Raw genomic sequence first — 25527 nt, 5'->3', positions numbered from 1 at the left:
ACACTCCGTATGTTATGCCGGGGTCGTTCGTGACCCGTCGCGGTGGCGATAAGATCGATATGTACAATTTTGTTCCGATATAACACGACGCTTTTTATTTCGAGATAAGAAAATTCCTCTTAATCCGAAATACGACGAAAGCCGGTCCCGAGCCGTCGCCTTATATCGAAAGAAAACGAAATATCGGCGTGGATCAGAAATGACCCGGCACAGGCCTAGAAGTCGCGGGTGTCCGAGGGTTAATGGCAGTTTCAAAAATATTTTGGAACGATTCAAACAACGTTCAACTAAATTAAAGAAAACGGAATCTGAGTGTAATCGACTCGCCTATAATAATAATGTAAAATATTAAAAAATGATGTAAAATAGATAGACTAGATTAACGGGACCCATCGAAACGGCGAGATCTAATATTTTTAATTTAAAATTATAAAGATCCCAAGGACGCATACGTGAGAAATGATTTAGCAAATTTATTTCTATGGGTGTATATTATTTAAAAAAATATATTGCTAAAAAATGTCAGTAGCGCGTACTCGTTATTTTTATAAAGTGATGCAAAATAGTGACTTTTAGTGCTCGGTAAACCTAGTGTTAAGGGTTCGGATATCATAATTGGTCGCGGGCCGCTCGGAAAAAAGATCAGCCCGCGAACGTGGACGCGTGTCAACGACGATCGCGACGCGACAAAAAAAAATGGAATTGCAAATTTCCGCGAATTATAAAATGCGATTGGAACGACACACCGTTGATACCGGCAAATCGATATACAAATAAAAGAATCAACACCCGATATTCCGCGGCGCGGCGCGGCGCGAGGAGATATTCACCGCGTTACGTTTTCCCTATTACCATTATCGCAAATACCCGTGCCGGGGGTATCGACAACTCATTACGAGGAACTTTCCAGCTGTCCGCAGCGAGAAAAGGCGCGTAACGCGAAACTCATTACGATGCGTGAATAACGAGCCGCAGTATAGATTACCGGATTACAAACGAACTAGAATTATTGAGTTACAAATGACCGGCATTCCATCGACTACTGTCCAACCACGATGTGTCGGCCTGCAGATAACTGATCGCGAAACACTCTATACTCTTTTCGCGTCTTCCTCGCTGTTCCTCCGCGCGGTTTAAAAATCAAGAATTAAATAGAAATATTCGTTACGAAAAAATTCGCAAATTCCATTACAAAAATTCCCAAATATCTGTCAAACTTACGATCTTGTAATTTTACAACGGAGCGCGATCTTTAGCGCGTTTTGTAACGCAATAATCCATTTCTTTTTAATATTTCTTTTTAATTTAATTTTCAAATTTTCCAATATTCCTCCGCACGATTTAGACATGAAAGATCAATATTAACCTTAGCACAGTCAAATGACCGGTTTCATGATAAATAAATTTCTTCACTCAAGCACATATTGCTCAATCGTTCAATTTTTATAAAATTACGTGGATGTAATAGTCACATTTTGTGATACGATTTTAAAGGTAAAATTTAATTACGAGCGAACAGAAAAATTCGCAAATATTTTTCAGAATTGGTACAACATATAGACGTCGTCTCTGAAGGGTTAAATTTGAACGAATTCACCCTTGAAGTACATTTTTACAGATCTTTTAAGTATATAATTTAATACATTACCTACCGGTAATTATTTTTGCATTTATTTCAAACTGTTCTAAATAGATTACCAACGGAAATAGAATTACAGCATTTTGCAAACAATAATCCACGTCGTCCCTAAAGGGTTAAATTCGAAGAAATTCACCCTTGAGTGTTCACTCAGATAACGAAGCATCATGCTAGGACCTTTCCAAAATTCTGCGTAAATTTTCTCAGTTCTTTTAAGTACATAATTTAATACATTACCTACCGGTAATTATTTTTGCATTTATTTCAAACTGTTCTAAATAGATTACCAATGGAAATAGAATTACAGCATTTTGCAACAATAATCCACGTCGTCCCTGAAGGGTTAAATTCGAAGAAATTCACCCTTGAGTGTTCACTCAGATAACGAAGCATCATGCTAGGACCTTTCCAAAATTCTGCGTAAATTTTCTCAGTTCGTTTAAGTACATAATTTAATACATTACCTACCGACAATTATTTTTAACTGTTCTAAATAGGTTACCTATGGAAATAGAGTTACAGCATTTTCAAACAATAATCGACGAACGTTGACGGGGGGGACTGATTCGTTAAAAAATACAAGGAAGAGCAGAAATATGGAAGATATAGTAATCGCGAGATGCCCCGGCCGATCGATCCGCATACAATTAGTCTTGACAGGCTGTCCCGCGTTAAAAGTGGTGGTGCGTACGGGAAATCGTTTTCGTGGCACGTTTTACACGGGCCTCCTAATGGCCCTCTCACGCAGCCACCGTAAAATAGAGAAATCATTGTAAAAGGTCCGAAACGACGTGGCGCCTCGCCGGCCGTTTCTCCAGAGAAGGGTGGACGGCGGAAAAATTTGATTACCAAATAATTCGTAGAACGTGCTAGTAAATCGCGGCGCGGCTCGCCGTGTTCGTTCTTAGAATACAAATGAGGGTAAGTGCTCCTACGCGGCCGAGCGATAATGAAACCGACGAACAAGCGGACAAAAATCTCGACAACCTTTCTTTGCCGGATAAAAAAGGCTTGAATATGGATGCGGCCGACGGGCCGGGCTTTTTCGAAAATCCGCGGTCGACCGGAAACCGGTTCTCCGCCTTCCGCTTTTAATAAGAATACGTTTCACACGGTGGAACCATTTTCGACCATTTACACGGCTCGAAATTAAATTTCGCACACTCGGAATAAACCACGGCTTCCTTCTCCTTCACAATTTTCTCATTCCGCACGGGCCTTCGCGGAAAAATCAAACATTTCCAGAGGAAGCCAAGCAGAAACTTCTTTCTGCGACCTTTAACCCTTTAAGAGGACATTAAGAGTCTAGAATGGATAGCTCCGAGTGCAAAGGGTTAATTACCGATGACAAGTTAATTCCTAGCAGGAAACCGGAAGTCCCACGGAAAGAGGTTTTTAAAAAATTGTTTGACGTCGAAGACCGGTGATTTCGCAAACTTCCGAAATCGTATTGACGACGTGTACCCGACCTGATTACCGTCTGAATTTTTAATTGCATTTTTCGACCGGTCAAAGAGAGACAAGGGGTGCCTTATGGGCCATAGCAATCCCATACCCGACCATTGTCCTCTTCGTTCGTTTGTGTCCGATCGGCGGGGAGCGTGATGACCAACGGCGACATTGCAGACGGTCGCGACCAGTTACCAATCACTCTTGTCGAACAATAAAAGCGAAAACCGTGGAAAAAAAAATTCTCGTCAAAAGTATCGTGTTTCATATGCGCCTAACGTGCGGGGCCCCGGTGCGCGTGTGTAATCCTCGCGCGAAAACAAAAATTGAAAGTCAAGTGTCACTCGGCGAGAAAGATCGGCCGGGCGCGTCTCGATTTTGCTGCAGCGCATTTTCGCGCGCTGAAAATTGATTTTGCACACGGAACACGCAATTCCCGAAAAAATTCTGTGCAGACCGCGGACTGTCTTTCTGCAAAATGAAAATTGCGTCGATTGCCAGAAACGGGAGCCAAATAACATTGTTGTTCTTCCTTTGATCCTTTCGGCAAGACGAGAATCATGTTCCCAAATTCTTTCAATCTCTTTGCTGTTATAAATAATTTACAGCTGGCATCCAAATTCTTCCATGCAAAATTTAGTGTATCTTTATCGATGCTCCGTTTAAAAATCGAGTAAACTGTGACAAAAAATCTCGTATATTTTGGAATCTTTGCAATGGGGAACTTTGATCTTCAAGTCCACGGTGAATTCAGTCACCATAAAAATTTTGGAGACATATCAATTCGAAAAATTGCATTTCTTTTTATCTAAAAATCTAAGGATCGTTAAACACAGAAAACAGGAAGCCATAGCTTTTTCCTCTCGTAAACGCACGGTGTGTCATGCGTGACGAGGGTAATTTTTATAATTCATATTTATACATATTAAATACACACACCGGAAGCAATGGGGAGTTACAAAAAAAATGCATGTTCGAGCAGAAAATGTGTGGATAAAAAATTTCCAGTGTTCCACTTTCTCTTCTTACGGAAACATATTTTTAACCCCATTTTATGTCACACTGTGCGAGTACCTAGAAATTATGGCATTATTTTGTTGTTCCGCATTTTCGCTAGTTCAATTAGAATATTTATGCCGCAATAAATTAGCTTCTATAATTATGTAAAAGAAAGGAATTTTGAGGCAAAATTTGTTTTTTCTTTTATAAATATTAACAGTTTAACCCTGCGACTCCTGCGAGTTCTAGACTTAGGTCGTTTCTGACCAATATTTCACCAATACAGTTTTATTCCGATATAAGGCGATGGCTCGGGACCGGCTTTCGTCTTATTTCGGATGAGTATTAATTCATCTGGAATTATTTAATTTTCTATATTTCACCCACTAATTTTTGCCTCATAAATGCGTAAAATCTGAAACCTAGTCGTCACGTATGACCGCGAATCAACAATTAAATCAATCAGCTTAGGGCAACAGCGAATTAAAAATATGCTCGAGCAGAGTTCGTCGATTGGAGGCGTTCGACGAGTATAAACGACGCTTCAGCGCGATAAGCGAGCGATTTTTCGAGAAACGATTGCGCAACGAATTATTTTCGCATTAACAAATTTTGTTTGCAACGCACGGAAATGTTGTGAAATTTAATCGTTCCAATTTAAAAGTTCGCCGAATCCGGTCCCATTAATTCGTATCACGTCTTTCAATGGCAGCGCGGAACAATAAAATGAAAATTAATATGTAATAACAAAACAATGAAATAAAATACAGACTCTCGTTACTCATTCGTTTTTCTCCGCGTAAATACCCCCACCCCCACCCCCAGCCCCTCCTCCCACCCTCCGAGGATCATATGTATAAACGATCGACTACAAACTGCGTTTTCGCGCGGGCAGAAAAAAAAAGTGCAAAGTGCACCGCGTGCATCACATAAGCGACGCGTGGAATCATGGCGCTCGTATATCAGTGAACTGTCCATCCACGTGGTTTTTACGTATGCATAAAAGCAACGAGCTAACGTGGAACTGGAGGGGTAGAGCTTGTTCAAGGATTTCGGATTTCGCCAGTCGAATGTTGTAACCGATATTCTTTGAACATTCAATTTTGGCAAATACGCGCCCCGTATTTTTTTCAAACGTTGAACAATACGCGCGTCCGAAGTCCCCATAACCCTTTAAGTAATTTGAAACAAAATTGTACATATAGTTTGCCGCGATATTCGAGCCTCTGGCAGATTCTCGACGAAGCTGAACCGCGTGGGTACCCTCATCCGAAATAAGACGATAGGCAGTCCCAGGCCATCGTCTTATATCGGAATAAAACCGTATTAGTGAAATATCGGTGCGAATTAGAAATAGAACCCACAGGAGTCCGAGGGTTAATTTGAGTGAATTTTAAACACCCCACCCCCACCCCCTCACCCCCGGGTAAATCAGTATCGGCCAATAACGTTGATCATTAACGAAACGCGGGCGTGCATCGATGTTAAACCTGATGTACCACCTTGCCAATGAGGAATTGTATAAATATCGACAGACGTTGCGCGAGTTTGACGTTGAGCACTTTGCATGGAGGACACAAAATGTTCCGCGGGTACTAGGTGAACGGATTGAACAAACGTTGCTTCAATGTCAGGCTAATATTTACCGAATAACTCCGTATTGACTCAATGACAAACTCGAAAATTAGTCGTTATGCGAGTCCACCTTTACACCGCACAAATAATCCGGCATTTGTAACAATAGCGACAACGAAATTGTTTGATATCTTCATTGGGACCGCTGATCGTCGACGAGTCATTTTCTGTCAGAATTTTGTGAAATTTTTGTGGCAAAAATGAATAGGTAATATACAAAACAATGAACACATTAGAACAATTTGAGAAGATTAGCGATGCGCACTGTGAACGCCCCAAAAAAATTCGTTTCTATGCGATTCCTACTTCTTACAATCGACTTTGAACATTTCTACTCCTCCTAAATATCCGCAGTCTAGCTACGAATCAAATTAGGACGTTCGAAAATCGTCAACTATTCGAACAGTTTTAATAGTATGTAATATAGTATTATTTGCAAGGCCTAAGTACAGTGATTTCTCTATATATGTCGCCAAGACCTAGATGATAAATGTCGCGGTTATCCCCACTAGCGTGGGTATACCCCGTGCGGGGCCACGAAGCTCGAGAGGTCTCCTACACGATACATGACGTTGGCAAGTCCCGTGTTGATGACATATATCGAGAATTCACTGTAGATTTATTTTAACTGTGAGATTAAAAAAGCTTTATACGTGTTCTGAAATTCGTATCATTAGTATGATTTTGACAAAGAAATAAAACACTATAAAGATTGTAGACAGTTAATTCCACACGTTGAGGTATCCGGCGACAAAAATAAAATGTGGAACGTAAAAATGTAATGACAGCAATAACAAAAAAAAAATGGACAGTTATAATTTCGACGGGATAAGCGACTCTTACAAATTCGACGGTGCACGAGGGTGAAAATCCGGCGACATTATAGTTACGATGTAATCTACGGGCAATCAGTGTAATGCCCGGCAAAAATGGCACAATGAAATTAGCGAAAAACGCAAATAATTGGGAAATTTGGCCATAATCAGTTCCTCGCGCAGTACATCCCCGGCTCCACGTAAATTTTATTCCGAATCGGAATAATGTGGGTAAGCGAGGCTCGGCGGCCGATATGCACACGGGTGTGCACCGTGCACCGTGCACCGTGCGCTCGCACGCGGTCCAACAAATGTAGTTTGGGATGCGCCGCCGGGAGAAGAGGTAAAATCGTCCCGTTTGGCAGACTGTTTGAACGTTTTGCGACGAGTTTATTCGAGTTATCAATTTCCTGACAAATATCTGCATTTCCGTTTCAATATCTCTCCGCCCCGACTCTTTCGCTTCCCCCTATTTTCTCTGTTTTGTGATTACGATACAATCGATTTGATTTCGATGCAAAAATGCGAGTTACTTGTTATACCGGTAATCCTTCACCGATCCGACAAAGGCATTCGTTCCACTGAGAACTGCGCAAAGGCAGCACCGTACTCGTTGCGCACTCACCGCGTTCGTCATGCTTAAAATCGCACATTTCGCAAGAAACTTACTCTCGGCAGAAAAAATGAAACTCAAAAAATCGGTGTGAAAAATCGCGCAAAAAAAGATACGTTTCCTACAGTAAAACGGGAGATGCGTTTCAACTGATTAAAAAACCATATTTCAGTCCGCAAACCGTGCGAAAAAGTGACGAAAATTTACATGTAAATAAATTTAAATATTTGACAGAAAAATCATACAAAATTTCAATTATATCCTAAGTAAAATAGAATTTTGAATATTGCAAACGGAAGAAATTAAGCATTTTCGATGAAAAAAATGTAGTAATGTGGAAGATACGAGGGCATTGTTTCGGCAATTAAGTCGAAAAATAATCGTGATAATTAGAACGGGCGATTTCGCATCGTTCCACGGCGATCAGATAATAGTGATCAATTTTTCCGTGTCGCTAAAATCAAATAACGATAGTGTAAATTCGCGAATGGCGAGGCAAATGAATATTTACCATGAATCTCTGTCAATCGAGATAATGAGCATATTTCATGCGTAGGTATTGATATATTCCAACCTCTATTCGGTGTAGCTACCAAAAAGGGTGGACGGCGGCTATGTGAGCAAAACGATGCGCGTCGTTCAGTTTAAAATACACAGAACCGGCCGACAGGCGTACGCGCCGATGAAATTATTTGCTGATCATGTCACAATTTTCCCCGTAAATTCTTCAAACTTCGTACGCCGATTATGCAATTAATATACGCCGTTTAAAAATCTTACGCGACCGAGTGGCGATCTCGTTCCGCTGCCGTTTCAAACAAATAATAATTAATAAAATTTCATTACTTTACAACGCAAAACTCAGCAATAAATTGATCTGGTTTCTAAACCAGAAAACTTCTAATATAAACGACCCTTTTATTTTACAAATTGCAGAAACTGCATAAATATTCGAAATCTAATCGTTCACGCTGTTTAACTATACTTGAGCTTCACGTTATAGTATCTTTTTTAAGTTTCGGATTGTATTTTTCTGATCTAATTCCATCAATTTTTCTGATTTAAAAATATTAAACGCTATAGAATCTGAGGAAATAAAATTTAGGACAGTATAAAAATTTTTTCATTGATTTTTAGGGGAAATAGAAATTTTGCGTATTTATTGTAACAGGGGCCAAATGGAGAATTCTTTCTCCCAATAATTTTCAAAAAGGTGAGAAAAATCTATTGATATTTTTGCGATCTTTTTAAACTTTTTACTGATTTAAATCTCGTTTTGCTGATTGTTGAAATCAAGTCTGCTCAGTTTGCATCGCTCGCAGAGAAAACGTTTGGATAAAAAGCAATGGGGCCTACTCATTTAGCCCCGTTTCATCATTTGCAGTCACATTGATTACCGTCAAGTGCGTAAAAGCTCAAGCATCCGTCCGTATTTTGTAACAGAATAGGGCAGGCGAACATGACTCATAATTGGAAGGTCTCGAATTCGGCCGCGTTCGTGTTTTGTTTACCGGAACAGCCAAGTCTCATTTTTCATCGAACAAGCGGTCAAATATTTTTGAGCGACCCGCTCGATCCGACATTAATATTTCTCAAAAAAAAAAAAACCAGAAGCCATTAACGTTCAAAAAACATTAACGATTCCCGACAGTCGAAAATTCATCGGGAAAAATGTAAATTGTCGACGGGTCCGGCGCGCGGTCTTTACGCAATTGAAACGAATTCTCGATTCGACGCCGCAGAACAAACAATATTTTACGCAACGCGAGATCTTCTGTGCAGGACCCCGGGGGGGAAGAGGGGGGGGGGCACACACGCGCACGGTGACAAAGTGAATATCGACTAATTAACAACAAGGTTACATAGTGCTTGGCCGCGGTCAAAGGACATCGTTATCCTGGCATCGGCCGCGTTTCGTCGGAAAAAGAAAAATACAAAATAAAAACTCAAAGGCGGCTTGACGCCAAGGTTGCACGCCTTCGACCTTTTCCAACCCCCGCTTTTTATTTGCTCGTCTTGCAATCAAACGAAAATTAGCAAGGGCAGAGGAGAAGGATACAGGAATCTCGACCACCCGGTTCTCGTTTTTCTCTCTCCCCCTTTTTTCGGTGATTTTTAACAAGAGAGAATATACAAAGCGCGAGACACGATTCTTTGAGGGTGCAGAACAAAAAAGCGGAAAGGGAATGAAAAATGCCGGGAGGAGGAGGCACCCGACGACGGAAACACGAAATTTCTAGCCAAAGAAAAATGTATGGCTCTATCTTTCGGTAATTAAGACTACGCCGAGCACCGAAAAATAAGCAAACCCGTGGAAACGAAAGCCGCGCGAGCCGCGGAGCCATCGGACGCGGCGCAGCTGTTACGCCCCTGAGAATTCAAATAAACGACTTAGGTAGATTAAGCATACAAATCTCCGCGGTTCTTCCTCTGCAAATTCCTATATATGTTTCAGCTGGTCTTTGTATATACATCGTTTGTCAACGTAAAAAGTATGAAATCCTCCAACTGGTATATTAAATGCAGCGAGACGCTTCGCTCTTACTATGATAACGGAAATAACTGTAATAAAATATAATAGACAGGATCCGACAAACACGTAACCCACTCTCTTCCTTCTTTTTTTTTTTTATTTAATCATTCTAGGCTGTGCCTTTGTATGTTGGTTATTAGTGGAGAATCTTTACGCATAAATACAAATTTTCTACCTGGAGTGAAATAAAAATTTATTTTCTGTTTCAATATGCTCGATAGGTTGAAAATGATGCAACAGCGTTTCTTAATTATTCTAAATTCAGTCGGCCTACAAATATCAGCGCAGGGAAATTTAATAAAACGATAACAAGAAATTGAATTTGGTAGTTATCGCTTATCATGACAACTTTTGAGTGAAAAATGGCTCGTTAACCCGGATGCCCTTTCATAAAAGGATACTTTAATGTCTAAGTATACTCTTTCGTTGTACAAATATAGAGATTTATTAAAAACAGACAGTCTATAATGCAATCGAATTACAGATAAGTTTTTTTCCCCTAATTGGGTGTTTGATAGGATTTAATTAATATGCCAGAACAGCGAATTTTAGATATTAAGAAATACCAAAAGACAAGTTCACGCAAATATAGAACTCCGTTTAATCGGAGAGGTGTCCCGTGACAAATCCAATTACTTTTTCATTATATCTTTAATCGTTCGCGAGCATAAAGGACACGTTCCCACTTTAACTTTGCTGGAAGGAATTTTTTGCTCGACGAGATCAATTTTCTCAATATCCTGGTTCTTATGAAATAATCTATGACAACGAGAAAATGCGTAAAGATGCGCAGTTCGGTCACGTGCGTGTGGCCCCCTCTTTTTATCGCCACGGCAGACCTCCACCGCGACGATTACTTAATCGCCTTTTTTTACACGATTATTCCGTCGCGTGAGAAACGTGAACTTTATTGCGATAAACGGTACAAGAAAAATGGAACTTAAAGAATCGCGTCGACGGAAATTCCAAAAATCTGAAGTCACCGTAGAAAATAGAGAACCCTGTTTCTAACCTTTTAATTAACAAATAAATAGAAGATATTCGAACGCCCTGAAGATCGGAATAACTTTTCTAAAATTGGGCCAAGCGATTTGACTTTTTTTTTTAGCAATTAGAAACACTGGTTTGCCAAATGGCGTGGAAGCCAGATTGTGCAAAAATTGCAATTGGTAGGAGTTACGTGGAAAAATTAAAAAAGGCGCCTTTTCAAAACTTTCTCATTTACTCCCGCATTGAAAATTTAAAATGTAGTCGTCTTTTCATCTACAGAATGTATTTTTAAATTTTCCATACGGACCCACATGAAACAGCCGTGCAAAACAATTTTCAGTATTTCCTCTGCAACTCCGACAAATTGCAAATTTTTCCACAGTCCTTTTTATACGCCAACTAGTAAACTTCGAATATCTCAGAAGAGCTCCATCCGTTTTAAACTCATTTTAAAAGGAATGATTCCGTTTCAAAGTACCTGTGTACAGGGACTTTTTTGAGTGACTGTATGCGTACTGTAGTAGTTAATAAAAATTAAATTATGATTCTGGCCATTTACAATGGCCGCGAAAAAATTAGAAAAATGACAAGTGGCCGTGATTTTTCGCGTCCACCGGTCGATTGTCTTTCTGGTGATCGCGTCGCCCTGGGGGCGTGGCTAAGAATGAAACAAAAGGAAGAAAAAACTGCGTGACTCACGGCGATATGGTCGTCCCTCCTCAGGCGTGGACCGCTCGGTGTTTTCGGAGCCGGGGGTAGCGTTGGCGTCGCGATCCTCTTCTTCGGGGGTGGTTCCTCTGTTGGGGCCGGATCCGGGCCCAGTTCCGGGGCCAGTCGGCGATCGACTCGTCGATCCAGCTGGGCTCTGGGGTGCCACGTCTTGGCCCGACGCGCTGCTCGCCCCGCCCCCAACGCCCCCGATGCCCGTGGTGGCACCGGAAACGGACACCACGGCGCTCCCGCCGGCGGAGGACAACGACGACGGCGAGAACATGTTCGATATACTGGACAATGAGCCGATGCTAGGCAATCCGGAGCTGGTCACAGGTCCGTTTCCGGTTTCCACTTTGAGACACTTGCTCGGCGGAGCGAAGGCCGATGGCCCGAGGGGCCTGAACCCTCCGAACGGCAGACGATGATCCAGAGGGTGCAAAAATTGCGGTGGCAAGTGGAGCATGTGATGGAGACCGTAGCCCAGGGATGCTGCTGTGCTGAACGGCACTTGGAGGTCCTTCGAATCAGTCACCTGGGCAGCAGAATATCGCATGTTAGCGGCGATTAGATCACTCAAATTATAGGCACAAGGCTCAACAGTCGGTTAGTATCACTTATACCCTTCTGCTTGGCGTTACAGCAAGCTGCTAACCCGAGTTCACCCGTATGCAGTGATTAGATAGCTGTCTTAGTGCAATAATGTCAGTACAATAATAAGATTTTTACCAACGTATCCGTGGCATTTTTCTGATTAAAATGACACCAAACAACATACAATTTGGACCACATTTACTCGTTTAATCCACGATATTGCAGAACCTCGATTATCCGAATTAATCAGTGGCCTGTTTGGATAATAGAACGGTTGTTTGATTGAATCCTTATTGATAGCACGGGGCGCATTTCTCTTTATTCTTATCACTTCCAGACTTCGTGTTAAACATTTGTTTTTTTTTTTTTTTTGTAATTTGGAGCCAACGACAAAATAGTAGAGTTTACAAGTACAAGATTAGAGAAGATAGCCAGGATTATAAATGGCACGATACCGTGCTGATTATTATATTTTTCTTATTTATATAAAGGTGATTTAGCGGGGACTGCCATGATCACGGCAGCTTACACTGCCGTGACACTCTGCCGTTATTGAATAAACACTATTAACTGTGTCAGGTTTGGACTGTTTGTAATCGGAGATTACCGGCTAATGTCTTTACGTCGCTTGAATGTCTATGAACGGTGACCGTTGACGCGATTCTACGTCAATTTATAGATACGCGGCACGAGCAAAAGTGACGTGTATTTTACATTTATGTACTAGGATTTTATCGCTCGTTTTTACGTTTGCCGAGAATAAATTTGATTTTTATGCCAAATTGTGTTAGTGTTTTTATTTATTTATTCTTTTTATTTTTTTTAAAGCTTGTTTGCGTTCGATGAATTTCAAGAGGTTGCTCAGTTTTAATATTTCCATGTTGATAAATTTTTAATTTTTTTATTTCGCATCTGTAACGCCGAAAATTTGTTTCAATTTTAAACAACAAGTGGTCGCAAACATGATATTATAAAGCAATATCCTTTTTTCGCTCCCATTTTAATGCCCAGCACCCTGCGGCACACACGGCTATTGATTTTCATTTTTTTTTATATACATACACGTCCATAACGGAATATTTTCAATTGAACATTTGTTTACTTAATATAAACGCATAACATGCGCCAAATTTTTAAGCGGCCGCGTATGCATTTCAATCGTTTAGGCGTGGTTTCCCTGTTCTCTGCGACTCTAATTTCAGTTTGGAAAACGAGTGATCTGATCTTTGTAATGTCATTTTTCAGTAGTTAAGAAGCACATCACTTGTTTTTCAGTTGTTTTTTTATTGAAACTATTTGTCAATTTTCTCTACAAGAAAATGTTATAAACGAGAAGTTTGTTCCACATGTGTCACCAAGTGAATTAATAGTTATAAAAAATCATGTATACGCACGTATAAATTACATTTATATATTAATTTTTACCTGAAAGAATCATGTATGCATACATTTTGTTCGAGAATTTTTACTATTTACAATTATGTATACTTGATCGCTAACACTGCACTTTTAATTTTCGCTTTCAAAAAACACGTTAACGAAGGGCAGCAGATTAATTGGTAACAAGGGAGACTCAGCATGTTAAGACGTTACCTTTTAATTTGATACTCCATAGTTAGAGGACCGTAACGTGCCTAATTAGACTCGGGAAACTTATTTAGTAATAAAATGACGTTGTACATTCGTCGAACGCAACATTTATACCCATTAAGAAATTAACATAAATTCTTTCGCACTTACCTAGAGCACGATGCTGAATCGTCCAAGCGTTCGAGCATTGTCATTGATAGAAGGAGAAATAATTAAATTCACGAGCTCCCGTCTATGTTACATGTACAGAGAGCCGATTAACGCGCGCGTATTAATTACGATGAATGCTAATTTCGCGGTGGCAAAATTGCTCATTTTCTCCCCCTCCGCCCGCAGACTATAAAAAGCAACGGAACGCATTAAACGCTCGAAGAATGTCAATGCTGCCGCTGTCTATTACAGGAGGCGAGGATGACATTTACCGTAGCCTGATATTTCGTTTATTATAAACGTTACAAAACAGAACTCGTTGATTTCCATCGAAGCATTCACTATGCCAGCTTAATAGACTCGTCAATCACTCCGAATAGAATGATACAACTGACGGGGGAAAGCTTCACCGTTTTGACGGATTATTATAACACAGTGGTTTCACGTTATTAACAGTATAATGCCATATTGCTTTGGTATTATACGCTATTTCAATGTGCCCCAATGCATAGGAATACCCGTATGCTGCAAATGAGATATCCGGTTATATAATATGATAAGTTTTACCCACGAATTTTGTCGGATATTTCAGGGAATATGAAGTATCGAATTTTCATCGAATCAGCACTATCACTACCACGTTTATTAAACAACCCTGAAAGAAAACTTCTCCGCATTATTTACCAAGATATAATCATTTATAATTCTTGCTATTTTCTATTCACTTTAAACCGTCTTTTCTCGATATGTATACCATGTAGATCAGACCAAAGGACAAAGCCAGCGTCGCCAGATGAGGGGAGGGAGCACGAATTCAGGGGAAAAGGTTACCCCCTCTCGTAGAAGGGGAAATTAGAGTGGGGGAACAAGTCCTGATCTGGCGACACTGTGACGCTAAACGACTTATCGGAGTGGAGGAAGGCCGTAGCACAGCCGTAGCTGGCCCACGTAGTTGTGACAATGCGTGTGACAAACACATGCAACGTTGCCCGCAGGAGGCGTGGCTTCGTGCCCGCCCACTGCAAGAAAATCGCTGCCCGTACGGGCAGACACAGCTCTGGTATAGATGATAGACAACGTGTATGTTGATAAACACGTTCAGACTACGATTAGGTATACCTAATCGGTGCGGAAGTATTTCAAGTTTACTTCCCACCAAGCTATTTTTCATACGAAGAGAAACTGTGGACTCAATATTTTTATATCAAGTATAGAAAGGAAAATATTTATATTTTATTTTATTTTCGCCGCCATATACGCGGCATTGGACCTGGTAAGTAAACGTGGCATTGGTCCGTTAAGGGTTAAGAGATCGATCATATTATTTGCGATTCGAAGAAATATTTTTATTTTGCATAAAAGGTTTTCTTTCGTTTTTTTTTTCGCAGTTTACTAATTACCTATTTTCCTGCAAAACTACGTTTAAAGGAATGGATAAATGAAGCTGCGAGCGATCATAATTAATTTTATGGTCAGCAAAAATATCTGCCGTTCGAACACATGAAAAAATCCGCGACACTGCAACATAGTTCATATAATTGCAAACGTGAAATCCTCGCTAAAAGATTCACTGTGTACTCCGAATAGAAATGGGAGCGTTCCAACTTCGAAAATAGTGTGCTAATATTCGAACAATGCTTACGCACTATCGGATCAATATTCATTCGCATAGCTGTTCAGCCTCGCGTCAAATCCACGTAACGTCATTTTAATGTATGCTTTCTCTAAAATTTTGAAAACTCACTGTAACCCTGAATCTCTTTCCGAGTCGTTAGCCTTTCTGGTAACAGGCGCCATACTTATTTCGAACTTATGCAACAAATAATAAAAGGAAACGATCGCCAGCGAGGGATCAATTTACGACAGCATTAGAATAGAATTAGAGTCTACAATAGCGAATTAATCGTTCGTTTTCACGGACATCGAAGAACGCGTAACGGAGTCTCGGTATCGGTATTAATTCGGCGATTTATTGAAAAATTGTTGCAGCGTTGCGCTTTCCCCGGTTAAAAATTGCAACGTTCGATGCAGTTTTAAACGGAAAACGAGCACCGCGCCGGAGAAAAAAAAAGGATCGTCGACGGAAATGTGCCTGGCGATAGGTTTCCGAATTTCCGAATAAACATTTCATCGAATCGATAATGATGTAGCCGACGAGTTGTACGGGAATTAGTACGGCACGATTAGTTTATTATTCTTTTATGCCAGGAAATGAGCTTCTCGTTTGCAAGCCCACCCCCCACCCCCGCCGGTCCACCCCCTTTCTGGCTCAGTTCAATCAGTGATTTATTAGGTATTCATTATTATTTTAATTACAACCGACCGACCACCGGTGGCCGGCTATATTTTTTTTTACGCCGTCCGACGGCTGGTTTTGTCGATCGCCGCCGACTGCGCTTTTTGCATATTCACAATATTTTTTTTAATTCGCCGATACCTCCCCTCGCTGCCCCTTTGTGCTCCGGATCATTGTCGTGCATCGAATAAAACGCGCGCAAATCTGGTTGTTCCGCCGCGATTAATTTCGAAACGGAATTATCTCATTTTTTAGCGTTACCAAAGTTTGATGCACTGCCGCGCGTTTTATTGTCCGGCTCGAATCGATTGATGCGTACGTGTCTTGAAAGACACCGAGGCTTTTATACTTTTTATTCCGCGCACTCATTGTAATTGGTTTCCATAATACCATCATATCGGTCCGCGACGTGTGTTCAAACGAACTCGTTAATGAACACTTTAAAAATCCATACGCCCGGCACGCATTCGAATCGAACGCTTTCGCCCCGCTTTTAACCCTCCGTGTGCTGTGCCCGAGTCATTCGTGACCCGTCGCGGTAGCGGTGGGGATAAGCTCCAATGTATGCAATTTTATCCCGATATAAGACGACAATTTTAATTTCTTCTTCATCCGAAATACGACGCAAGCCGGACCCAAGCTGTCGCCTTATATCGAAAGAGAACGAAATACTGTGAATTCTCAATATATGTCACCAACACGGGTCTTTCCAGCGTCGTGTATCGTGCAGGAGGTCCCCGCGGTGGTGGGGATAATTTCGTGACGTTTATCAACCAGCCCCTGGCGACATATATCGAGAAATCACTGTATCGGCGTGGGTCAGAAATGACTCCGGCATAGGACTCGCAGGAATCCGAGTGTCGCTTGGACACTTATGCGAACACCGTCGAAATACCTCGCGGACATATGCTATCGTTTATTGTTGCTGTAGAACGCAGTTTTATATATCAAGTTGCTTTCGCTATTGTACGTTTTAGTTTTGGTGTAAATCAATTGTTCCAGTGAATTTTTTAAATATTTATTATCGTTCAGTTATTCTTCCCCTGTTTTTGTTCAATTATGAATGGGATATTTTTTAAGGATTTATTTTACGAATATTTCTATCAAACAATTGACCAAGAGACATGACGGAATTGTTGCCGCAAAAGTTAAACGAAATCGTATATGTACAGATTCAGTTTTAGACGACTGTGTTTCTCTCGCTTTGTTCTTCCCCCTCGTCCAATGTATTTGATATGGTTGTTTGCGACCCGAGTTGGGTTTTTGTGTCCGTCGAAACGGGTCTGAACCATGTTAAAATTGGTCGACAGAAGATTGGAATAGTAAAGCTTGAAGTTTGTAGAAAGAATTCGAAAAATTCAGAAAAATTGCGAAAAAGTTTGAGAAACAGTTGTAGGAATTATGAAAAATCTTATGGAAAAAATTATAGAGAAATTCGAGCATTTTAAACATCCTGTCTTCTCTTTGAAATCAAACTGTCCAATACTGACAATTTCTTTTTATTAAAAATGTCTTTTATTACTGCAACGAGTTTTGTTGCTACAAACATATTTTCACTTGTTTCTTTAAGAACAAATACGACAGACACGCTTGAAATAAATTTTTGCATTTTTGTGTCAACTGTATTTTTGTAACTGACGCACACAATTTTTATTTTGCAAAAGTACCCGCAGTCCAACAGAATTTAAAAACCGTCCGCGTATTATTGTCAATTTATTAAGATTATTAGGAAAGAAACTTCAACGCACCCACTGTGACTATAATTCAGACAACATAACTTCTGTGATCGGTGAAAATAAAAACAGTAGAGAGACTTAAAGAATTAAAAAAATGTCGATCATTATCAATTTGTTAATATTGCCACAGAAGGAGGACACTTCAACGTGCCAATTGTTCCTTGAAATCAGCGCAGAGAATTTTAATTTTACACAAAGGTCCAGCAACAACAATTACAACGGTCTGAATAACTTTCGCAGTCGCATGCAATACTTACGTAGCCCCGTGTCGGTGAAATGATTTTTGTCCCGTCATTTTCTTTTTTTCTTCCTCCCGAAGAGTTGCTATTGTAACCATGCGTATCTACACGTGCATTTGTCTACTACACTACTTATCCCGTCCGTACACGTACGCACGTTCGCCCACATGCAACAAAATCCCTATTCAGAGCATGCATTAATTATCAGTGGCTGTGCATAAAGCAACAAGCGGCCGAAGCGATTGCATCTGTTGTTGGCCCATTGGAATGGACATTTTTCGAAGCATAAAGATTGGGCGGCGGCGGCTCCCTTTTATTATTCACTACGATAGTGCGCTAAAACGAATTCGCAATAAACTGCGAGAAACATAAAGACCAGCGCTGCGCGAGGCGGCTTTCATTAAACGTAACACTGATTAAAACCGCTTTTGATATTCTAGCGCAGAATTTTCTCATCGTGATTTTTTGGACAATGATCGACTCTGCTCGCCGATGTTCTCTGGAAAACGAGCGACCGATGTTTCGCGAATTACAGGCCAGCCCCCCTCCCCCGTCGAACAGCGTCTGAATCGCTCGCGATGACGATAATGTTCAACGGTTGAACGTTTTATAAACAAATTCCTTTTTTTCCGACGGACAGTGTCGATTCCAAGGAAATCCATTCGCGCTCGAACAAAAGCCTTTTCACGCGTCGCGTGCTCGCACGTGGACACAGCGTTCACTCTATATATGTCGCAAATACCTAGCCGATAAAAGTCCCAGAACTATACCCACTCCTTTTCTACGTTCTACTCCCCAGTCGTTTTCTCCGTTCGGCGTGGATCAAAGAATAGTATCTCCTGTTCGATTTATGTCACTGCCTGAACCCATGTTTTGGACATATATCGAGTGAACACTGTATTTGCTTGTCGACGATTGGTGTGAACTGTGTCGCGATTCGATAATCGTCCTTCCAAACGTATCGACACAAGTTTTCGAACAGTTTTGAAAGTTACAACTTCATTGAAAACGAACACAGTTAAATAATTACTGATTTAAGACATTCCATAGAGATGCCAATAGTCGAGGGTAAAAGCTTCAAGCTTGTTTACACAATATGGTTGCCCATACGAAGACAAACCTCGTTCGCGTACAGAGCAAACAAACTGAATCTCATGAGATATAACAAACTTGTTTTTAAATGTTACAGTAGAGTCTGCGGTTTATCGACACCGGTTATGTGAACGTTCTATTATGTGAACACTGTATTTCTTAACCCTCGGACCCCTGCTAGGCCTGTGCCGGAGTCATTTCTGACCCCGTATTTCGTTTTCTTTCGATACAAGGCGATGGCTCGGGACCGGGTTTCGTCGTATTTCGAAAGAAGAAGAAAAAGGGGGAACAGCGATTTTCTTATTTCGAAATAAAAAGCGCCATCTTATATCCGACTCCGGCATACAGGAGGGCTGATGCCATAGTGAATATACTAAACACATTTGCATCATAAAAGTTAAAAGTTTTCCAAAAACTATCATTACACGTAACCTACTCTTGGCTTCGCCGGAAAAGTGAGGTCCATTTATAAAAATAGTGCATTAACGTGTGTGCAATTAATTACGTGAGTCACTGTAAACGAAGACGGTGTAATACTCAATATCTTTTCACCATTTTAATTCCGGCATGAGCGCATGAAATCAGCGACGCAGTCGGTCTTGATGAGGCAAATTCTGAAAAGTCTTTGTTTGAGGTTGTTAGGTGCAACACGCAACGAAGAAACGGGACCAGTGGATCAGGCGATCGCGAAGAAAGGAGATCAAGCCGATCGTCGGCGAGGCATGGTCCTGTTGCAAATATTATTTTCAGCAGATTGGCGTGCGAAAGCGGGCGGCGAGGTACAAGCAAACACACATACACACACACACAGGCCGAAGCGTTATAGGTAAGGATAATAGGACACTAACTTGTGGATTGAAGGGTCTTTGCATTCTCAGAGCCTCCGGCAGCCCCCCGGACTGTGAAAACACAACCAGAGACGGCGGCGGTAGATGATTTGGCACGTACGCAGAATTATCCATCTAGAACAGATACCGTCGTGTTCCATTTCTCAATCAGTCGCCTAACGGCCGATCCGTCGTCGCGAACTGCAATCCCGAAATTAACCGAATTGTCGAGAGAGAGAGAGAAAAATCATGTTCGTCGCGATTTATCTCGGTTTGAGGATAAAGAAAAAATTGAAGAAAAGCCATTTGCCCGGTGTAAAGATATCCGCGTCCGTGTAAGTTGAGGAACTGCTCCGACTCGGACGGAGATCGAGCGCGAAAATACTGTTTGTATCGAATCGAATGTCTAGATATGATTTCTGTGCATTGGTCGGAAACATGAGACTCTCTCGCGCCGTTTTATCGGTCTCTTTAACGCTAGGAGCGCTAAAAGCAAGCTGTGGGTTTCCAATGTCTCGCGAGAATTACGAGAGGCCCGTGTCCGCTCGAGATTTTGCGTAATTTTTCACGGCGGCCCGGGGAATAAATAAATTTGTTCGATGGCTTTGTTGCTGCGGAGAGCCCTCGCGGCCTCCGGTGATCGCCAGACAAGAAATCGCGGATTCTGGTGTTGAAACTATAGGGCAGAACGAATCGCTCGTTATGGTACCAGGCTACGCTCGTTATCGTGTAAAATATTCTTTTGGAATGTTTCAATGTTGCCACGATTTTTTTATTATCCCTGTTATCGCGATCGCGTGGAGAATTAGATCAGTCCGGACGATTTTATGCTCGCATATTTTTTATACTGTAGAAATCATTGTTCCTAGGAAATTAATTACGAACATTGTAGCAACAACGTAGTTTTAATTGTATTATACGAATGCATAAATGTTTCGAAAATTAAGAAAAATTGTAAAACAACGCAGACATTGCATTTGCTCTGTTATAGATACGTATACATAGATATCTATGTTGTATCACAATTTTTTTATAATATATTTATGTACACTAGGTTGTTTAACAGCTCTTGTAATAACTCTTTTGGTTTACAGTTCGATGGATAAGTAATAGAGTTAATCAATTTTCTGAAAACAATGATCTCCAATTGTATAAAATACTATTTCAAAATATTTAGACGTTACACAGATTTTTAACCAACGATTATTTCTGCCATCATAAAACGGAAATCAACTCTATCTTGGTTATGGTTATGGGAATGATCAAAAGTGCAGGCACGATTATTTGCCATTTTGTAATTGAATTTCTATAAAATTGCTATGAGACATTCGATTCGATAAGAAACAGTATTTGTGGTACTCTTCGTAATCCTTATGTTGTGTTGTCGCAAGTGTGTTGTGTGCAGTGTGATGTTAACAATTGCCTGTGCTTCGTACAATTCCTCGAATTGTTTTATAAGATTTTATACATTTAAATAATCTGATACAGCTAACCCGATCTAATACAACACCTGATAAAAATTATTAACAATTTAGTACCACTGCCTCCGGTAAAAAATGTTCGATCAATCGTGCTGACTCAGCAACGGTAAAGACTATTGTTACACTTTCTCCGGCAGCAAGAGAGGCGAAGAAACTGACATTACTCGCAAATCATTTTGGACTCACTATTAAATTTATTATCGGGAAAATACAAAATGCTAGCAAGTTTTGAGAAACTGTTGGGTCCAGTTTTTTAATGACGATCCAATTTTTCTTTCAACAATTTGGATTTTTTTTTTTAATTATTTCTGTCTCTTTGAAAATCGACGGTATGACCCTTCACTATAGTCATGCTGATTCATCGCCTCGAACTCTGAATCAGTGCTGGTAGAAACTGAAGACCATACAGCCCGTTGCGCAATCATTACAAATTATACAGCACGTTTGATCGACTAGTTGTAAATCATTCCATAACGTCATTTCAAACCTCACGAATTTCAAATTCGAAATTGTAAACTAAAAATTTCATCATCTCTAAATTATGCATAGACTGCGGATTTTATGCGTTTATGATCAAAGCGGACAGATACCGAACGGTATCAGAAGAATCGACATTGTTATTCTCGATTTATTCAAATTATTAAGAAATACGCCTCGTAACTGCAGCAGACAATTTTTATTTTGCGCAAAGATCCGCAGCCTGATTACGCATACTGGTTGCAGCGGTACAATGGAATTTGAAATAGGCAATCACATAATTTTCGGAGATTATTTCCTAAATTGTTCCAAACAATTATTTACTGTAGCATTAATGGAAACACTGTTTGAAATACATTTTTGTACGCAGATTAAATCCTCTGTACAAGATAACTACGAGTGTCGCATTGTAAAGTGAATTGAAAGGCATCAAATATTGAAATAATTATTTTTCATACATCACTAAACAATATTCGCATAATTATTCGTCATACATCCCGCAAAAACTATTGCCGAATCGTGTATAACAAATGGACATTTTGATATAGATCTTGAACAGAATTTGATTAACAAAAAGACAACGAGTATTATAAACGTAGAATAATTTATAACATTTAAGGGCAACGCAAACACGATTACTTCAATCAATAATTCCAATTCGGACGTAACGAAATAGATATTTTCAAATATTCTTGATTTGCAGAACTGAGACAAAATTTTACACATTACTTTACTCGAGCAAAAGTATTTCAATCACTGTTTCCAATACTTTTTGTTGCATCCGGTTCTGCTCGTTAGGAGCACCTCCAAATAGACAATTTGACAAACAAAAAGACAACGTAGCCTAGCGCTGTAAACGCAGAATAATTTGGAACATTTCAGGACAATTCGAGCGTGATGTAGTCAACGACTCGATCGACAAATGACTTCGATTTCTGTTCCTTCTTGTGTTTCAACGAGAGCTATCGAATTTGATCCACGAGCAACTGCATCGATCGTGGTGTCGTATCGACCGTCTCTGTCTCTCCCATCGAGGAGCGCGGGGAAAAGACAAAAAAAAATAAAAAGCGACGCGCTAATTTCCGCCGCGAAAAACTCGAGGAATCGAGAGAGAGAGAGAGAAAAGAAATCGTCGTGGGTGTTCAGATCCGTTTATCGAATATCTAAAAATCAGTGCATAGCTCGTCTCGCCGACTCTGTATCGCCGATGGAATTTAATTGCCGGCGCGCGTTGGGTTGCACGATAATGGTGCGCGACGATGAATTTTAGCGTATAAATATACAAACCGAAATTCGAGAAAGTACTCGAATCGGCCTGTTTCGGAATTAGCTTACAGATATGAAATTAGTATTTTAGCTTCCGTTACCGAATATCGAATTTTCTTTCCCGCTCGCCGCGTTCCGAGCAATTTTTCAACAAGTAATAACGGACAAACAAATTTGCTCGCAAACCAACTGAATTTAGTACCCACGATAATTCATGTATAATTATATCGCGAATCTAATTGTTTACATCGTGTATCGATAAAAGATACTGAAATTAAAAATTCGCTTATGCTTATTAACATATTATATTGGGAAAGCCAAACAATAATTTTTTAATTCGTTCATTACACAGTTTTTAGTATAGATTCACTAAGAGGCCCAATTACTGTTCTATATTAATTGTACTTATTTTTAAAGCATAATGGATACTAAAAAGATATATATATATTAATTTTATTAATGAATAAAATGTAATATCTCTTTTTTAATATTCGCTATGCTTTAAAAATCAGTGTAATTAATATAGGCTCAGTCCCTTACTGTTTCTTGAAATTTTTCATTTTGGTAGTGAACAATCTAATGCAAAAATCAATTGGGATTATAAACTAATTCAGAGCCCTCACAATTAAACATTTGAATCCTGTCTTAAACACTACTAAAAATGTTGGTCATTGTCACAAGGGGTAGCCTATGAAACCCTTAATAAAGTAAACAAAAAATTTATTTTCTAGCAATTGTACGCCTAGAACCGACTGATTTAATAATTGCACGAGTATCTATCCGAGACAATTTTTCCCAAAATGTCTTGAGCTAAATGAATTTTATAAAACAGTGAACAGGTCCGTAAACAATAATTTCACTTCAATGCAATTCATTCGGAACTCTGATTACCGTCTAACGAATAAATGCGACTTGCTCCGAAGATCGTATAGCAATTATATTAAATTGTTTAAACACTTTCAACGAGCAACGAACGCGTGACAGCACTGAACACCCGCAACGCAGCGACGCAACAGGCTAACGTAATTTCGATCGGTGTTTTGAAACGCGTCAGAACACGTTGCGTACTATCGTTATTACGTGGAGAATATGCCGACCAGAAGTCTAGTGTACGTGTGCGTGTGTAAGTATGAAAAAGAAAACAACCAAGTAAACAAATTGCATGTATACAAATCACCATATCACGCGTACATTTTGCTGATCACCGAAGAAGTCACTGCACGAAATACGACCGTCTGAAAACATTCACTCTATTTCCATGGATCTCATGGTCCTTATCCGTCTCTTAGGGGACGTGTCGTTATCACCAGCTGTTTGCACTAATAACCGCATAAATCGATTTCGAAGCGACGTCGCGAGCAATCCGTTCGAAAAGAGCGCGTTAGGCGACGGATAAACCTAACCTCACCGGTGTGGCTGTCACGCGGTCCGACAGCCGCGTAAACCACAAACAAACCGTCGAACTGTTTTGACAGTCGTCGGAATGTTATTGTTCGTTCAACGTTGATGTGATTCGTAGACCCGTGGTGTACAGCGATCGAGCTCGGCGAACGTGGCGCGACGAATTCAAATTCAAACCGAGACCGTGAGCCCGCCACGGGTGATCACTGTGACCTAACCTCTCGGGCGACTGATAATACCCGACCAAGTACCTCAACTGGTGGCTCGGTTCACTCGGTACGGATGTCTGGTAATGCACTAAACGTGGTGAGCCAGGTACGAGAGAGGGGTCAGTGCGGAAGGAATGCGCCAAGCCTGTGCGAGCAACCTCGTGGACATGCGAGTGCAGACTGATTGGAGTGTGAGGATACTTACCCACGAGTCGTGAGAACGGTGGCGGTGGTGGAGGCGAGGTAGAGGCGTGGAGAAACAAACCGGCGGCGGTGTGGCGTGCGCGCGTGTTTTCCGCCGCCATTACTGGCGCCACTGTAGCGGCACTAGGGCAACGCGCACGCGCGGCATGCGCATACCGACCACGCGCAGCCACCACTGCGGCGCACCGACGTTTAATCGGCCGTCAACAACGTAGCCAGAAGCATCTCGAGAACGCACCACTCCAGATCAGTTTTATTCTTACTTTTATCCTAACGAGCTTTGTGATACTGTGAGTCGGGTCGAGTGTCTGTCGACAGTATTCGAACTCGTTTTTATCACTGAACACACACTGTACGACTGACCTGGCCATGTTTTCACACTATGTTTCACGGGCCACTGAAAGTAACTGTTTTACATTACTTTGTAGAAGTAACGCGAACGTGTCTATACACATTTTTAGCCAGTTCTTTAACACTAGATTTACGGGTGAAAATGACGGATTCTAATATTTTTAATTTACGAATATTGAGATTGTACAGATGCATTCGTGGGGAATAATTTAACAAATTGATTTCAAATT

The 25527-nt window shown here is 40.6% G+C and overlaps 1 protein-coding gene across 4 annotated transcripts in view; it reads right to left on the bottom strand.

Annotated features, from left to right (window-relative positions):
* Positions 1–25055, bottom strand: part of LOC143355188 (E3 ubiquitin-protein ligase Rnf220) — a 211016-nt gene extending 185961 nt beyond the window's left edge. For 2 of the 4 annotated variants that reach the window (XM_076789801.1, XM_076789804.1), the window contains exons 1-3: positions 24324–24485; positions 19930–20043; positions 11373–11919 (exon numbers count right to left, since the gene is read on the bottom strand). In XM_076789801.1, the coding sequence (XP_076645916.1) occupies positions 11373–11919; positions 19930–20043; positions 24324–24377 (715 nt within the window). In that variant the 5' untranslated portion in view covers positions 24378–24485. Of the gene's footprint in view, positions 1–11372; positions 11920–19929; positions 20044–24323; positions 24486–24784 lie in introns of those variants that run through there. The other 2 variants (XM_076789803.1, XM_076789802.1) reach the window with 2 other exon arrangements.
* Positions 25056–25527: the final 472 nt, after the last annotated feature.

The sequence above is a fragment of the Halictus rubicundus genome, chromosome 6, assembly GCF_050948215.1.
Source record: "Halictus rubicundus isolate RS-2024b chromosome 6, iyHalRubi1_principal, whole genome shotgun sequence".
Taxonomy (NCBI): Eukaryota; Metazoa; Arthropoda; class Insecta; order Hymenoptera; family Halictidae; genus Halictus; species Halictus rubicundus.
The sequence above is the reverse complement of the archived record's forward strand: the minus strand, read 5'-3'. Positions and strand labels throughout refer to the sequence as shown.